At 41.3% G+C, this 19,004-nt stretch overlaps 1 protein-coding gene across 1 annotated transcript in view; it reads right to left on the reverse strand.

Moving 5' to 3' along the window:
• Positions 1 to 7,609, reverse strand: part of ABLIM2 (actin binding LIM protein family member 2) — a 313,210-nt gene extending 305,601 nt beyond the window's left edge. The window contains exon 1 of the mRNA XM_036763471.1: positions 7,336 to 7,609. Coding sequence (XP_036619366.1) covers positions 7,336 to 7,345 — 10 coding nt within the window. The 5' untranslated portion in view covers positions 7,346 to 7,609. The remainder of the gene's footprint in view (positions 1 to 7,335) is intronic.
• Between the last annotated feature and the right edge of the window lie 11,395 nt (positions 7,610 to 19,004).

Here is a 19,004-nt window from a genome sequence, read left to right on the forward strand (position 1 = left end):
GAAGGAACTTAAGATATCACCTTAATTCAACCCTCTCATTTTATAGCTGAGAGGTGAAGTGATTGACTAAGGTCACACTGACTCAAGAGCAAAGGAGGGAAACCAACATCTCCTGTCTCTTACTTCAGTTGTCTGTCCACTAAGCTTCATTGCCTCAATATATGCAACAAAACACAACCACTTTTGCTCAGTCCTTTTCTTTGATTTCACAAGATCTCATGACCATGAGGGAATTATATGTCCAATGTACCCCTCCATTGCTTTGGTACCCAAAGAAACTGGTTTGGGTTAATTTGATTATCTGAATTTTGACAACTCATTTTGGCCAGGATACCAGATAGGACAAGAGACAACTGTGCATGCCACAATTTCAAAACTTTTTCCCATTCAGTTAAATTACATTTATTGTTGTTGTTTATGGATCAGAAAGAGAACCTGGGCTTGAACTCAAAGATCTAGCATTAAGTGCTGGCCCTTATGCTTATTTGCCTGTAAACCTCATCAAGTCAATTTCTTTTCCTGGGTCCCAGTTTCCTCCCTTACTGAATAGACTAGACTATCTTATCTCCAACGCTTTTCTAGGTCTGTTTATGATCTAAAATGTCTTCAGCATTTTATGAGTAATTACTCACATCTTTATTTTTGTTTCATAAAGTTAGTTAGAAAGTTCATTCTGTCTCTGTCTCAGTCTCTGTTTCTCTCTCTGTGTCTCTCGGTCTCTGTCTCTGTCTCTCTCTCTGTCTCTGTCTCTCTCTCTGTCTCTCTCTCTCTCTCTCTCTCTCTCTCTCTCTCTCTCTCTCTCTCTCTCTCTCTCTCTCTCTCTCTCTCTTAGCCCCTGCCGTAAAAATAAATTTTGGATGATGATACAAAGTTGCTGAGGAATCAAAGCCTCTTATTATACTATCAAACCAAACATCTGGCTACATGGTAACATCTTTGCAACATAAAGGAAGCCAGAGCTTCCTCCTGAACAAAGGACTTTAAAGCCCCCTTTATTTTTGATCATCAGTCCTGTGAATGTGGAGTTTGAGAGGTGATCAAAAGATACTCTGTCATTCATGTCTGGACAGAACTTCTGTAAGATGGCTGTACTGGGTTTTTTTTTCCTCCCCCCCCCCTTTGAAGAATTACAGTAGCTGCACCCTCATTAGAAATGACAGATCCCAGACACTTTGTAGTCAGGTGATACAGATAGGTATCATAACATTGATGAATCCTTGGCACCATAATTTCAGGGCATAAATTGTCCATATAGCCACCTCAGTCCCACAGATTTGCACAGGGAACTAAGCATAATTTCACATTGTAATGGATCCGTGATCTTATTGGCATCTTATTGGTTTCCTTCTGTCAGGGCAGGTCACAATTCACGAATGCATTTAGCCTGGGTGCATTTCCATAAATTCTCTCTAGAGGATCTACCCATTGGCTCCTTTCATTTTTCATAGTCACCAGTGCAGCAATGTGGCTGTCCATCTGTTCTGTCTCTCTCTACATGATCAACCCACCTTGTCTTCCAACCATGTGTATCCTCAATATCAATCCTGCCATTTCTTGTATACAAATCATCTTTGGTGGATAAAGCACTGGAGGTGGAGCCAGGAAAGCCTGGTTTGAATGTCATCCCTGGCACTTAATGGCTGTGCACCCAAGGGCATGCCTCTTAACCTCTCTGTCTCCTTCACTTTCCTTATCAATAAAATGGAGATGTGTAAAATACATATCTCATTGCTTTACTGTAAGGTTCAAATGTGATTATGTATATAAGTTGTTTTGCAGAATGTGTAATGTATTATGTAATGTACTTAAAGCTCTACATGTTTCAGTTAGTAATACTGTCAATCATATTTTTGTGGAACTTTATAGTTTAAAAGAATAGCTAGGTGATGAAATAGATAGATACTGGAGTCAGGAAGACTCATCTTTCTGAGTTCAAATCTGGCTTCAACTGCTTAGTAGTTGTGTGACCCCGAGCAAGTCGCTTAATCCTATTTGCCTCAGTTTTCTCATCTATAAAATGAGCTAGAGAAGGAAATGGCAAACCACTCTAATATCTCTGCTAAGAAAACCCCAAATGGGGCACAAAGAATCAGACACTACTGAAAATGACTGAACAACAATAATTTAAAAATTACTTTCTCCACAATCTTATTAGAAAAATGTAAATATCATTATTCCCATTTCACAGATCAGGAAACTGAGCCTCAGAAAAGTTACACGACTTGTGCAAGGGTCTCATAAAGTAGCAATTGAATGGTGACTTGAACGCAGGTTTTCTTATTTCATGTTCAGTGCTTTTCTACTACAATAGAACAAATGGTATTACTGTTGGAAAAAAAAAGTGTCTATATCAGAGATATCAGAGAGTAGTAAAGCATAATCTTTTTTTTTCCCTTCCCACCCACCCTCCCATTAAAGCATAATCTTAAGCTGAAAGTAAGAGAGAAGATAAATAGTATTTCAAATTTCCTTAATATTATATTAAATATTTAAATTATATTCTACATTATAAACAGATCAGAAGTAGCAAATTAGAAAGCAATGGAGGTATGGTGCTAGTAGCAAGCATATTGACAGCATCTGGTGGTGAAAGTTGGCATATTTATAGTGATCGAGGTGGAAGAGCTGTATATTAGGAACATCGCTGGATTTTGGAATCTGAAAATCTGGGTTCAGTTTCTAATTCCACTATTTCTAATTCTACCTATGTGATTTGGGCAAGTCACTTAATTGCCAAGCCTGAGTTTCTTCCTCTGTAAAATAGGAACAATCATTGAACTTACTTAGCGTTGTTGGGACGATTAGCTTTGTGACTTTCGGAATGTGACATAAATATGAGGTCCATGTAAACCAACTTGGATCCCTTGGTGCTGCCCCCTGGAAGCTTTACAGTGAACATTAGTAATACAAAGAATTACTAGACTCTACTATTATAATGATAAGTGATTTCACCAGTGTGGCTACTCCTTCCAACTTTCCATGCTTTAGTGGATAGTCTTAATGAGCTGCCATGGCCTACCTCCTGTGGTATTGTAGCTCTCATCTCTTAGCAAAGCTGGTACTCAAACAAAAAAATAAAACAACTGATTTCTGGGCTCTTAATCAAAGCATTTACAGTCTGGTAGGATCTGTCAGAGCTGGCACAGCCTTTGAGAGTCTATGGTCTGCTCATATCACAATGAAGCATCAGATGAAGACTTTAGCAATGGTACAATTCAAAGGTTTTCTTTAAAGTGTCCCTTAAAGAATGAAAAGAACAGAGAGGTCTGAGTCAGGAAAGAAACCCCCTTTGCAGTCCTGGCTCTTTCATTCACTGGCTGTATGAACTTTGACAAATTGCTTTACCTATGAATCTATAAAATAGAGGATATTTGCACAATTGGTGCCCCAGGAGGAAATATTTTGTCAACCTTAAGGTGCTAAAGAAATGAGAGCAGTTGAACTGTTGTTAAAGTTCCTTCCTATTCTGACATTAGCTGGTTCTAGTTTATTCCTTTCATAGGCTGTTCCTCCTTTGTTTATTAGAGAAAGCTAAAAAGGCTTCAATTATTGTCATGGCAAACATAAAATTATCCTTCTCACACCTAAACATTACACCTCTTTGAACCATCCTTTTAGTTTATCTCTATTTTTAATATAGACTTTAAGAGGTAACTTTTTCAAAATATTCATTCATTTAGTGAATATAGGTTTTGAATGAACTAATCTCTCTTGTTTTCCAACTACCTACTGATTGACTATTCATTGCAAAACTTCCAGGGGACAGTCGACTATTTTAAAATCCCTTTCAAAAATTCTTCAAACTAAAATTGTCTGGCATTTTCTTAAATAATTTTCTGAACAGACAATATAATATTTTTACTTTCAGAATATTAAAAGCTGGAAATTGGCAGCTTCATCTGATTGTATAATCATAGGTATTAAGGGAAGAATCTTAGAGATCATTGAATCCAAGTGGTTCATCTAATCCACAGGTGAAGAAACTGATGTTAAGACTCAATCTTGGTTTTCTTTGGGGGACAAGCTATTCTCCCAGGATTCTGAAGCATCATGTAGGATTTCATTACCATTACTACAAGTGATTATTTAGTTAGGGGTGGAAAATTAACAAAGAGGCTAGGACTTGGAAGAGACTGCAAAGGTCAACTGGCCCAACCTCCTAGCTGATAAGAGATTTCTTGAATATCTGCTGTATCAGGGAACTCATTACCTCAGAAGATAGTACCTGCTACTTATGGACAGATTGATGGTTTAGAAATTTCTTCCTTTTACTTCAATGGATGCAATGTCATCAATGTCAGCTCCTCCTCTATTAGTACAGAGTGAAGTCCATCCGTGCTGAAAGACTTCTTCTGTGTCTTTTTTGCATTTTGTGGGTAACCAGTGGAGCACTCAGACTATTAGCTTTCATCACATGACCAATCCACTTTTTTTTCAATCATATATTTAAATTAATTTTCAACCAATAAATATTTATTAAGTGCCTGTGCCAGGCATGGTGCTGTATGTTGGGAATACACAGACAGAAAGTCAGAGAGTTCTTGTCCTAATGATGCTTACATTCTGTTGGGGAACATGAATTTATAAATAAAGTAAATACAGGGTAATTTTATGATTAGCAGCCAGGGAGCTGGGAAAGGCCTAGTGTAGGAGATGGAATTTAAGCTAAGCTTCTAAGGAAAGGAGGGATTCTCTGAGTCAAGTGAAAAGGGAGTATATTCCAGGCATGTGAGATGACAAGTCTTGGATCAAAAGAATTTCAATCAAAAATTATAATAATAAGATTTCATAATAATTTTTATTACATTTGTATAATGTAAAGCCATCTACAAACTACTCACATTTGCTGCTTCACTTGATCTACCACACCCACTAATTATTCTCACTTAACTTTTCTTGGTCTTAGCTAATAGCTAGCCATTTATATATCGCCAAATGCTGTACAGATACATTATGTTGTCCTCACAGCAACCCTGGAATATAGGTGCTATATTATCCCCATTTTACAGATGAAGAAATTGAGACAGAGGTTAATCAACTTTCCCAGGGTCACATTGCTATTAAGTGTCTGAAACAGCATTTGAATTCAGGTCTCCCTGACTCTAGGTCTAGTGCTCTATCCACTTCCTGGACTTATATTTTAGTAAGTCTTAAAGGCAGGAGCTGTTTTTACTTTTCTTTGTATCTCTAGGGCTTTGTACCATATATAAGAGTAGGCCCTTAAATCAACAAGCATTTATTAAATTCCTAATATGTACCGAATCTAGCTTAGTAAATGTTTGTTGACTTGACTTGCTTTATCCATAAAAATAAGCCCATTTACTTAGTCAGGGGGTCTTAACCTATAGTCTACAGCCTCCCCGGGTCCAGGGACAGATTTTATGGGGTCCTGAACTTGGATGGGCAAAAAAATTAGAACTTTATTTTCACTCTCCTCTAAATGAAATTTACGATTTCCTTCAATTACTTAATGACATTATTCAGAGAAGGGGTTTATGGGTGACCCCAGACTGCCAAAAAAGGAAAGAGGGGGCTGAAGAACCCTTGACTTAGATGTAAGATCCCTGCTAGCACTAAAATTAAATTATCTGTGATGGCAGCATACATCAAGAGATGAGGTAGGGCATGGTCCAGGAAAAAAAAAAAGGCCTATAGGAAAGGTGGGGGTGGGGAAGGGTGTTAAAGGGACAACTAGATTACAGTGGCAGAGATGACCCACATTTAGGTTCCTTGAAAGAATGGATTGAAGTCGTTCGCAAGGAATGGTTGTCCCGGCTCATAAATTGAGAGCCCAGAGTGTCACTAGTCACCCACCTGGGCTCCCTTGAAGTGGCCTTCCTCACCGTCCTGGAAGGTTTCCCTCAGAAGTGTCCCAGCTTTCAGAGCTTCCCATTTTAGCCACGACAACCTACACCCCTTAACGCTCCCTATAAAGGGTCCCTTCTCAATCTACCAGGTCTCCCTCTCCTCTGGCTCTCAACAATCCCACCTCCCACTTGAAGCTCTCTGAAGCTGACGGCGGGGCTCCTTCCGCAACGCCTTTCTTAAGAGGTTTTGGGCAGAGCTAGCTCTCGTATTCCTGAGACTGACACTGACTGCAGCCAGCTTGGACTTGGCGGCTGGAGGCAGGGAAGGGAGAGAGCTGTGCCTCCTATTTCTGACCTGGAGAGCCGGCACCTTTCACATCCCCACCCCCAGAACCCCAAAGTTCCATGCCCAGTCTGGGCGCCTGGAATAATCCGCCGCCAGCCAAAGCTTCTGGGTGCCTATTATTAGTCGGAGGAGGGGAGCTCGGCCCGGGTGGCTGGAGAGCCCTGCAGTAGCAGCCAGCAGCTGCAGCTACGGCAGCAAGAGACCGGTGCTGCAAGATGATAGGGCTTCTTTCCAAACCCAGACAGACACAGAGGAAAACGGTGTGAGCCTCAGTTGTTCCCTGGGCTGGAAAGGGACCTGCATTATAACGTGACGGAACCGCAAAGAAGGACCGGCTGAGAAAGGAGGCTATTGACTTTAGGCTGGATGGGAGACGAGAAGGAAGGAGGAAAGGGTGAGGGGCAACAGAGCGCTTGGATGCAAAAGAAGTCAAAGTGCTGACTGTTAGCAAAGCTGTTGAACCCAAGACATCTGGTGACGAACCCCAGAATCCCAGCAGTGCGACCCTGGGTAGGTCATTCTCCATTCTGAGCCTCTTTTCCCCCATTGCAGTGAGAATAGCAATACCTTTACCCTATCTCTCAGGATCCTTCTTAAGAATGCCTTTTATAAACGAGAAAGCAATGTCTCATCATCATCAACGAGATGTGGCACAGAGCTGTTGCCTGCACCCCCTTCCTGGGCTTCAGAAAATCTCATTAGAAGAACTAGGGTGGGGTCACCAGAAAACTACTGCAGCTTTTCCTCCACTCTCCCGGCTCCGAAACACAAGAGACGCAGAGCTCCAGGCCCAAGCGGTGGCCTGAAATGTCCTTAAAATACCTCCCCCTTTCATTTTAAGATTTCAGAATTTTAGGATGGGGAGGGGCGGAAAGCATGGTGATGGAAATGCTTAAAAATCAGAATGTCAGAGCTTCAGGGGAGCACAGAATATCAGCTATCAGAGCTGGAGGAGACTTCTGAGATCAGCTAGTCCAACCCTTTCGTTGTACAACTAGGGAAACTGAGGTCCAGAAAAGAAAAATGACTTACCCACTCACACAGCGCCTAGGAGAATTCCTCCCCCCAAGTGGCTGAATAGGATGAAGCCCCTCCTAGCTGGCCGGCCCCTTCTCTTTTGCCCTCCCCTTCTCTCCCGGCGGGCTCAGACCCCAAGTGCCGGGAGGCGCGAGCTGCACTTACCTGCGCTCATCTTGCCCGAAGGCGCCTGCGGTTAGCGGGTCCAGCTACTGCCTGCAGCCTCCTCTGGCCGACTCCCCCAGGGTAGAGGTGGATGCGCTGGGCTCCGGTCCTCGCCGCTGCTGCCGCGGCTGGCTCAGGCTGGGATGGCTTCACTTCCCCACCCTCTCCTACCTGTTACGCATCAGAAAGTCCCACGAGCAGCAGCAGCTGCTGCCGCTGCAGCACGAGCAGCAGCAGCAACAGCAGCAGAAACAGTCGCACTATCTCAGACAGTGAGCAGAGAGGGCAGCCACATCCCTCCCTTCCCCGCCCGGGATCGGGTTATAAGCGGTGGTGCACGCCCCCTCCCTCCCTGCAGACGCCGCCCTGTAGTTCCCTGGGTCAGTAGCACCGCATCCCCTCCGGCCAACTGGGCAAGAGCTGCCTCGCGCCCTGCAAAGAAGGCGCAGCCGGCGCTAGGGCGGCGCGCGCTCTTCTTCCCACGGGCCCCGCGGTGGCAGGTCCGCAGGCAGCCCCAGCGCTCGCTCTCCTCACCATCCCCACTGACAGCTCTGTCACTCACTTCCCTGGACGCGCCTCCCTCCCCTTTCTCTCCCCGCCTCCCTCTTTCCCTCGCTGCTGCCACCACAGTTCACCCGGCTCTCCGCCCGCCCCGCAGGCCAGGTGGTAACCCAGCCCAAGCTCAATGACAGGTCTCCAGCGCTGGGAGGGAGAAGAATTCCCCCCCTCTCACCCGCCATCCCCCGGGAAAGCACCCTGGGAAGTGTAGGCAATGCGCCCCAACCCTATCGCATCTCTGGGTTGCCGAGGGCGGAGCAGACTACAAGCCCCACGATGCTCTGCGCAGACACAGACACAGCTGACAGCAGGCGCCTGCAGGACTCTTTATCTTTCTCATAATATAGACGAGGAAACTGAGGTTCGGAAAAGGGACGTGACTTGTCCCAAGTTCACACAGCTAGCAATTGGCAGTGCCAGAACTCAGGCTTAGGTGTCCTGACTCCAATCCAAGCTCTGTGCTGTTTAAACGACACATTATTGTTTGTGCCACTTAGTTGGCACTTAAAACAAACAAGGTAGAACGGACCTTAGGGACGGTATATGCCAAACGTATTTTACAGTGGGGAACAGATCGGAAAGGGAAAAACGATTTGCCTAAGATCAAAAAGTTAGGACTTCACCCTAGATTTCTGATTCTTAATTCCAGTAATTTTTCCACTATACCTTGCTGGAGATCAGGAGTCATTCATTCATTCAGCAAGCATGCACTAAGCCATGCACCAGGCACCGTGCTACATGCTTGGGATACAAGCACAAAAATGAAATTTCCTGTCCTCAAGGGACTTACAGTATAATGGAAAAAAAAAGCATGGACACAGAACATTAAATGTATATTTAGGAAATGGCAAATCACTGCAGTATCTTTGCCAAGAAAATCATATGGACAATATTGAGGTACTATGGTCCATGGAGTCACCAAGAGTCAGATATGACAGAACAACAAGGTATAGGTATAAACTTATATGCATACATCCAAATAGATACCGGTATACATACATACATACATACACACATAAGCACATGCACATGTTTGCATGTACATGTATATAACACCTCTGGGCTTACTCTCCTGATCCACTCTGACACTAGTAGGTTGAGTTCCCAGAAGGTTGCCTGCTACTACTTTCAGGGGACTAGGAGTAACCCTGTGGGTGGCTATCCTCCTAATACCTGGAGCAAATACCTTTGCTGACTGTTTAAAAAGGAGCAGTGCTCCAATGGCAAAGCTAGAACAGTGATCACAAAGAATTTCTCCCCTAAATCAAGGCATGCTCTCCCACAAATACACATACAATCTAAGAGGGAAGAGTGAGCATGAATGTTAAGTACAGTGTAGGGAGACACAATAGCCAACACAGCTCACAACTCTAATATCAGGGCCTCAGTGGTCTTTCTTCTTCCAGAGGGTTCATACAAATTTCACTGTAGGATGTAGCATGGGGGATAGATGAGTTATTTAACTGTTCAACTAAACTGTACCCTCTGAAATGCTTGCTCCATCATTAACAAATTTCACCTCTTCCTTTCTCATTCCCATCATCATCTGCCACTTACTGAGTAAAACCAAATCACTCACTGAGACCTGGCTCCCTCCTGAAGACACTGCTTCCCTCAATAACTTTTCCAATACTGGCTACACTTTCTCTCATATCCCCCCGCCCCATGCTCATCTATCTAAGTGGAGGGGTCTGAATACCCCTTCCTCCTATTCCTCTCCTGTTCCCACTTATAGTCTCTCCCTCATCATCATCACTAAGGCCATCTCCAGTCATCTCAATCTATATCTTGCCACTGGACCAAGGTGGCTCTGGAGGAGAAAGTGAGGCTCGTGACTTTGCATAGCCCTCCCTCACTTAAATTCAATTCACTTGCAAGTCATGGCATCACCTCCCTGATGTCATGGTCCTCTTCAAGAATGAAGGACAGACAATAATAATAACCTCATCATCATTAAATAACCCATCCTCCTTTGAGGTTCTCACTATCCAAATATATCACTCAGTTTAGATCCTAATGACTATTAACTACTTATATATAAAGTAATTTCCTCTAATCTTCCTTTCCCTTTCCCCTCCTCCCCCCACCCCAGCATATTCTCTCTCTTTTCATTCTTTTCTTAAGATCATCAAGACATAAAAGAATCACTGGAAACCTTGTCTAATTGGACATACTATGTGAATCTTGACGATAATAAGGATCAAAGAGGACACACGTAACATCTTCCTAGATATAAGTGTAAGCAGTTTATCCTTGTTTAGTCCTTTATTATTGTTCATTCATATTTTCCTTTTCGTGTTTCTCTTTACTCTTGTGTTTGTACTTCACAATATTTCTCCAGCTCTAGTTTTTTCATCAGGAATGTTTGAGAGTGTTCTATTTCATTAAAGGCCAATTTCCCTGTATCTCCATTCACTCCATTGCCCCCCCCCACCTCGCCAATAACATTATACTTAGTTTTGCTAGGTAAGTTATTCTTGACTGTAAGCCCCTATCCTTTACCTTCTGGAATATAGTATTCCAAATTCTCTGCTCCTCTTTAGTTGTAGCTGCTAAGCATTATGTAATCCTGGCTGTGATTGGTACGTGAATCTGGTTGCTTGCAGTATACTTTTCTTTGACCTGGAATCTTCGGATTTTTACTATGATGTTCCTGGGAATTTTCTTTCTTTCTTTTTTTCCTTTTTCAGGTGGTGGATAGGTGGATTCTTTCCACTTCTACTTTACCCTCTAGTTCTAAGAGATCTGGGAAGTTGTTTTTTTTTTTTTTCCCAAGATTTCTTGAAATAGAATGTCTAGGCTCTTTTTTGGTCATGGAATTCAGATAGTCCAATGATTCTTAATTTTTTTTCTCCTCAATCTGCTTTTCCAGATCAGCTGTTCTTCCTAGTAGACATTTCACATTTTCTTCTTCTTTGTTTTAGCCTTTTGACTTTGTTTTTAATATTTCTTGTCTCATGGAGTCATTGGCTTCTATTTTGTTCATTTGAATTTTCTGGGAGTTTATTGATAGGGCAAGGTACCTCTTGTGCCAAGATGTTAATTACATTGTGAATTCTTTCTTCCTTACCTCTCATTTCTTTTCCAGTTTTTCACTCAAGTATTCATCTATTTTTTTAAAAAAAATTTAACTCTTTAAAAATAACCTCTTGCTTCATCTCTTCCAGGAATTCCAGATGAAATGGTACCCAAGCTGTGTTTTTCTCTGAGGCAATTCTTGTAGATATTTTGGAGTCATTCTCAACTGTGTTTGTATCATAAGCATTCCTGCCACCATAATAGCTCATTAGGGAAGTGGAGGGGAATAAACATTCCCCTAGTATGTGCCAAGCACTTTTCAAGTTTATCTCATTTGACTCTCACAACAACCTTGCAAAGTAAGTGCTGTTATTATCCACATTTACAGTTAAGGAAACTGAAGCAAATAGAGGTTAAGTGACTTGCCCAGGATCATACAACTAGTGAATGTTTGAGGCGATCTTGAACTCAGATCTTCTTGACTCCAGCTCCAGCATTCTATTTACTGTGCCACCTAGCATACCTCATTATGGTGGGGCTCTTTTTTTTGTTAGCCCATTCTTCCAGCCTGCGTCCTGATTTGGATTTAATGTCAGGGCTAGACAATGGTACTTCTGGAGGAAAAGTCTGAGCTGGTCCTATTGGTTCTTTCTTGGAGTACTGAGTGTTGTATCATTCCAGTATTTCAGGAACAGGCTGGGGACCTGCCAGCTTTCAGTGCTCCCAAAGTGGCCTGATCCAGGGCAAAGTCTCATTGCTGTCCCTCTGCTCTGAGCTCTCTGCAAGTTCCTGACCTGGGTTTGAGTTTGAGCAAGAGTAGATTGCTGGTGGACTCTGCCCCTATCAGCCAGTGGAAAGTTCTGTTGGCTCAAAGTGGCAGAACTGTAGACCTCCCTTTGGTCTGAGCTACAGGAATCTCCAGCTATCTTTTGGACATCTCAAACTGGATGTTTTGTAGTCATCTCAAATTTAACCTGCCCAGAATAAAACTCATCACCTTTCCCTTCAAAATCTCCCTTCTTCTGAACTTCCTTATTACTGTCAAGGGAACCATTATCTTCCCAGTTGCTCACAACTTCAGTTTCATCCTCAACTCTTCATTCTTACTCACTCACCTCACTAATTCAGTCCATTGCCAAATCTTATCATGTCTACTTTCACAATCTTTCTTTAATATGTCCCCCTTTTTTATTCACTCAGCCACCACCCTGGTTCAGGCCTTCAGCACTTCTCATTTGGACTATTGCATTAGCCCTTTAAATGGCATCCCAGCTTCAAGACTCTCCACACTTCAATCCATTTTCTATTCATCTGCCAAAATTATGGTTTTTTTCCCATTTTAAATATATTTTTAAATTTTCCCATTGACATGTAAAGACAATTCTTGACATTCATTAAAAAATAATGAGTTCCTAATTCTCCCTCTCCCTTCCTCCTCTCCATTCCCCCTCACTGAGGAGGCAAACAATTTGATATAGGTTATACATGTGCAGTCATATGAAACATATTTCCATATTAGTCATGATGTGAAAGAACACATTAAAAATTTAAAAAGTGAAAAATAGTATGCTTCAATCTGCATTCCGACTCCATCAGTTCTTTCTCTGGAGGTGGATGGAATTTTTCATCACAAGTCCTTTGGAATTGTCTTGGATCATTGTATTGCTGGGAGTAGCTACATCATTCACAGTTGGTCATCATACAATATTGTTGTTACTGTGTACAATATTCTCCTGGTTTTGCTCACTTCACTTTGCATCAGTTCCTGCAAGTATTTCAAGATTTTTCTGAGAGCATCCTGCTCATCTTTTCTTATAAAACAACATTATTCCATCATATACAATAACTTGTTCAGCCATTTCCCAATTGAAGGGCATCCCCTCAATTTCCAATTCTTTGTCACCACAAAAAAAACCTGCTATGAATATTTTTGTACATATAGGTCTTTTTCCCTTTTTAAAAATAATCTCTTTGGGATACAGACCTAGTAGTGTTATCACTGGGTCAAAGGGTATGCACAGTTATAGTGCTTTTTGGCATAGTTCCAAATTGTTCTCTAGAATGATTGAATAATTTTACTCTACCAACAGTGCATGAGTGCCAATTTTCTCCAATATTTGTAATTTTTCTATTCTGTCATATTAGGCAATCTTATAATGCAAGGTGGTACCTCAGAATTGTTTTAATTTGAATTTCTCTAGTCAATAGTGATCTAGAGCATTTTTATATAACTATACATAGTTTTGATTTCTTTTTCTGAATTTGACCATTTATCAATTAGGGAATGACTTGTATTCTTCTAAATTTGTCTCAGTACTCTATATATTCGAGAAATGAGGCCTTTATCAGAGACATTTACTGTCAAAATATTTTTCCCTAGTTTTCTGCTCTTCTTTTAATCTGGGTGCACTGATTTTATTTGCACAAAACCTTTTTAATTTAATGTAACTAAAACTATCCATTTTACATCTTGTAATGTTCTCTATTTCTTGTTTGGTCATAAAGTCTTCCCTTATCCATAAATCTGATAGATAAACTATTGCATGCTCCCCTACTTTGATCATGGTACCACCCTTTATGTCTGAATCATGTACTCATCCTCTCTCTCTCTCTCTCTCTCTCCATATATATATATATATATATATATATAATATATATAATATATATAGATATGTCTCCACCCCCATCTATCTCTGTCTCTCCTTTCACCTTGTCCCTCCTCAAAAGTGTTTTGCTTCTGACCAGCACCTCTCCCAATCCATTATTCCTTCTGTAAGTTCCCCACCTCTCTTATCCCCCTCCACTCCTTCTTCCCTGTAGGGTAAGATAGATTTCTATACCAAAATGAGTGTGTATGTTATTCCATCTTTGAGCCAATTCCAACAAGAGTAAGATTCAAGCATTTCCTGCCACTACCACCCTTCTTCTCTTCCACTGTAAAAGCTCTTTTGTGCTTCTTTTATATAAGATAATTTACCTCATTTTACCTCTTCCTTCCCACTTCTCCCAGTACATCCCTCTTTCTTATTCCTTAATTTTATTTTTGGGTTTTTTTTAATTTCATAGGCAACTCACTCTAATGCCCTCTGTCTATGTAGTTTTCTTCTAACTGCCCTCATAATGATAAAGGTCTTAGGAGTTAAAAGCATCATCTTCCCATGTATGAATATAAACAGTTTAACCTTACTGAATTCCATATGACTTCTCTTTCCTGGTTACCTTCTTATGCTTCTCTTGAGTCTTGCACTTGAAAGTCAAATTTTCTTTTCAGTTCCGATCTTTTCATCAGAAATTCTTGAAGGTCCTCTATTTCATTAAATATCCATTTTTCCTCTGAAGGATTATACTCAGTTTTTTCTGGGTAGGTCATTCTTGGTTGTAATCCTAGTTCCTTTACCCTCTGGAATATCATATTCTAATCCCTTACATCCTTTAATATAGAAGCTGCTTAATCCTGACTGTGGCTCCATATTTGAATTGTTTCTTTCTGGCTGCTTGAAATATTTTCTCCTTGACCTGAGAGCTCTGGGATTTGGCTATAATATTCCTGGGAATTTTCATTTTGAGATCTCTTTCAGGAGGTGATCAGTGGATTCTTTCAATTTCTATTTTACTCCTCTGGTTCTAGGATATCATAGCAGTTTTCCTTGATAATTTCTTGAAAGAGGATGTCTAGGGTCTTTTTTGATCATGGCTTTCAGGTATTATTTTTAATAATTCTTAAATTATCTCTTATTTTCCAGGTCAATTGCTTTTCCAATTAGATATTTCACATTTTCTTCTATTTTTCATTCTTTTGATTTTGTTTGATTGATCCTTTATGTCTCATGGAGTCATTAATCTCTACTTGCCCAGTTCTAATTTTTCAGGAATTGGTTTCTGAAGAAATTGAGCTTTTGTACTTCTTCCATTTAGCCAATTCTGCTTTTTAAGGAATTTTTTTCTTCAGCGGATTTTTGTGCCTATTTTACCATTTGGTCTATTCTGGTTTTTAAGGTTTTATTTTCTACAGCATATTTTGTGCCTTCTTTACCAAGCTGTTGAGATCAATATAATACACAATATTATATGATCAGTACATTGGAGGAATATGAAACAAAGTACTATGTGAAGTCTGAAGGGACAAGATTGTTGACACCCAGGAAATCAGAGATGACTTCCTATAGGAGACTGAATCTCAAAAGGGTTTTAAAAGATGACTAGCAATTCAACCAAGGAATAGAGGCAGATAGGGTATTCCAGGCTTAGGGAATGTACAAGTAAACATATGAAGATGTAGCAGTACAGGGCATGGTTAGGGGAACAGAGAATAGTTCTATTTAGCTGGAATGTAGAGCACTTTGAAGAGAATAACATAAGGCTGACAAGATACAATAACCACAGATTTTAGAAGGCTTTGAATGTCAAGCAGAGGCATGCAAATTTTATTTAGTGGACAATAAAGAGTCACTGAAGATTTTTGAGAAGAAGACTGATAGAACCAGAAAAGAAGACAAGAATCACATGAATCTTGCCACCATTTGGCCTGTAGAATTTAAAAATAGACCTATAAGGGAGCTTGGAAATCTTCTTGTTCAACCCCCTTATGTTACAAGTGAAAAACCTGAGAGAGAATTGTCCCGCCTAAGGTCAAAAAGCCAATCAGAGCCAGAGCCAAGACTCCAATTCACATATTTCCACTTTAGGTCCATTTCCAGGCTTAAGAAATGACAAGAGCAGAGATATAATAAGCATCATTTATATTTGTATGGTTATTTTGGTGGGCTGTCCATATAACATCCCTGGGAAGTGGTTACTGCTAGTATTCTGGCTGAGAGAATGAAGTTCAAAGTCATACTGGAAGTAGAGTGAAAGGGGGACTAGGAAATGGAGGTGGAGCTAAATCCTTACTTATCTTCCTTTAAGTCAGTATACTTTCTCTCTAAGGGAGCCTGGACTTGAACCTGGGACATGTGAATTCATATCCTATACTTGCGTCTCATACTCCTCAGTTGTATGACTGAGGTCATCCAACCTCCAAGTCATTTAACCTCTAAGCCTGTTTCTTTACCTGCAAAATGAGACCAATAATACTTGTAGTATCTACTTCATAGGATTGTTGTGGGAAGGAAGGAAGGAAGGAAGAAAGGAAGGGAAGGAGGAAGGGAGGGAGGAAGGAAGGAAGAAAGAAAGGAAGGGAAGGAGGAAGGGAGGGAGGAAGGAAGGGAAGGGAGGAAGGAAGAGAGGGAGGAAGGAGGAAGGGAGGGAGGAAGGAAGAAAGAAAGAAAGGAAGGGAAGGAGGAAGGGAGGGAGGAAGGAAGGAAGAAAGAAAGGAAGGGAAGGAGGAAGGGAGGGAGGAAGGGAGGAAGGGAGGAAGGAAGAGAGGGAGGAAGGAGGAAGGGAGGGAGGAAGGAAGAAAGAAAGAAAGGAAGGGAAGGAGGAAGGAAGGGAGGAAGGAAGGGAAGGGAAGAAGGAAGAGAGGGAGGAAGGAGGAAGGGAGGGAGGGAGGAAGAAAGAAAGAAAGGAAGGGAAGGAGGAAGGGAGGGAGGAAGGAAGGGAAGGGAGGAAGGAAGAGAGGGAGGAAGGGAGGGAGGAAGGAAGAAAGAAAGAAAGGAAGGGAAGGAGGAAGGGAGGGAGGAAGGAAGGGAAGGGAGGAAGGAAGAGAGGGAGGAAGGAGGAAGGGAGGGAGGAAGGAAGGGAAGGAGGAAGGAAGGAAGGAAGGAAGGAAGGAAGGAAGGAAGGAAGGAAGGAAGGAAGGAAGAGAAAAGAAAAGACATCCTTGGTTCAAATGTAAGGACTAAGGCTAATGAAACTTCAAACATAGATCAAGTATTATTTCTCCTGATAGAGACAAAAAAGATTAGCGTCAGCATTTTGAAAACCTTAAAGTACTGTGGAAATGGGAACCATTATTATTTCCCTTATACCATGCCGCATCTCTATGCCAATTAAAGAGGTTTCTTGAGCTCCGAAGCTTACAGTGAAATTAAGGGAGAAAAGGGATAAGTGTGAATAGTCAGTCAATGAACATTTATTAAGCATTTACTATACTAAGCACAGTGCTAAATGTTAGGGAAACAAAGTAAGGCAAAAATAGTTTCTGTCTTCTAGGAGCTTACATTCTAACGGAATAGATGGAGTATAATCATAGAGAGGCAGCTAGGTGGCTCACTGAATAGAGCGCTGGAGTCAGGAAGACCTGAGTTCAAAGGTCGACCTCAGACACTTACCAGCTGTGTGACCCTGGGCAAGTCCTTTAACCCATTTGTTTTAATCCGCTAGAGAAAGAAATGGCAAACCACTCCAGTATCTTAACCAAGAAAATCCCACAGACAGTATGGTTCATGGAGGGGTGGGGGGTGGTCACAGAGAGTCAGACGCACCTAAACAGCCACAATCTTAGAGAGGAAGGCATTAGGAGAGAAGGTAGGATTTAAGCTGAGTCTTGACGATGTTCAGGAACCTAAGATGTGGAGGTGAGGAGGGAGAGCGTCCTCTACAAAGGGGATCGCTAGAAGAAAGGGAAAGAGATGGGAGATGAAATACAATGATTGAAGAATTAACTAGCAGGCCAGTGTGGTTCCATCAAAGGCTCTAGGGAAGGTAATGATATATAAGAAGACTGGAAAGGTAGGAAGGTACCATGCTCTGATGAGCCTTAAATGCCAAAGAGAAGAGCTTGTATTTGATCTTAGAATTAACAGAGAACTACAAGAGGTTATTACTGAGTAGTGGGTGATAGGCAGACCTTCAATTTAGGGAAATCATCATGGCGGCTGAGAAGAGGAAGGATTGGTATGGGGAGAGACTTAAAGCCAAAGAAGCAATCAGAAAGCTCTCACAAAAGTCCGGTCAAGAAGTGATGAAGGCCTGGACTACATTGGTAGCTGTGTGAATGGAGAGAAGGGAATCTATTCTAGAGATGTGAAAGTAGAAATGACAAGACTTGACAACAGATTGAACGTATGGAGTTAGTTGGAATGAAGAGTTGAAGACGATACTTAAGTTGGTGAACCTCTGACTAGGAGGATGACGGCGCTCTCAACAATGATAGGAAAATTCCAAAGAGGGGAGGTTTTGGTGGGGGAGAAGATAATGAGTTTTGTTTTGGACATGTTGAGCTTAAGAGGTCTGTGGGACATCCAATTTAAGATGTCCAATAGGCAGTGGGAAATACTTGATTATAGTTCAGGGGAGAAATTAGAGCTTTATATATAGATCTGGGAATTCACTACCCAGATGATAATAAAACTCATGAGAGCAGATGAGATCACCAAGTAAATAGCTATAATTCAAGGCAGAATATAATAAGTACCACCAGAGAGGTAAACAGTTCTGTTGGTCACATCACCCTTACTCACAGCAGATCCTGGAAGGAAAATAATGTGTCTGTGTGGTGCAAAATATCTTTCTACTATTTCTACTACATCTTTCTACCATCTTAATAATAAGCATGTGAAGAAATGTCTTTAGAAGTTCATTAACACATTCCTTACTCTGTACCAGAAGAATTATAGAATCACAGTATTTTCTGTTAAATCTATACTAGGAACTAATAGTTTTTCAAAAGAATCTTAAGGATATTTAAAGCTAGTCCAACCCCCTCATTAAGCCTCTTTGATCTAAAGAACTCTCAAGGCCTTCTGAATATATGTCTGACCTAGAAACAATTTTATGAGGAAGGGAGGGAGATACATTATTATCCCCATTTTATATATTGAGAAACTGTGTTTACAAAGATAACTTGCTCAAGGGAATATAGTGAGTTAGAGGTAGAATCAGACTGGATTCAAGGCCCTTGATTTAGAGTCCAATTCTTTTCTCAATGTGTTGTTGTTCAGTCATTTTCAGTTGTGTCTGATTCTTCATTTCCCCATTTGGGATTTTCTTGGCAAAGAGACTGGAATGGCTGGCCATTTCCTTCTCCAGCTCATTGTACAGGTGAAGAAACTGAGGCAAGCAGGATTAAGTGACTTGCCCAGGGTCATGTTGCTAGTAAGTCTCTAAGATCAGATTTGAACTCGGGTCCTCCTGACTTGAAAGTTGGCACTCTATCTACTGTGACACCTAGTTTCTCAGTATACCATGTCACATATTAAAGCAAATAAATCTTT

Source organism: Trichosurus vulpecula, chromosome 6 (genome assembly GCF_011100635.1).
Source record: "Trichosurus vulpecula isolate mTriVul1 chromosome 6, mTriVul1.pri, whole genome shotgun sequence".
Taxonomy (NCBI): Eukaryota; Metazoa; Chordata; class Mammalia; order Diprotodontia; family Phalangeridae; genus Trichosurus; species Trichosurus vulpecula.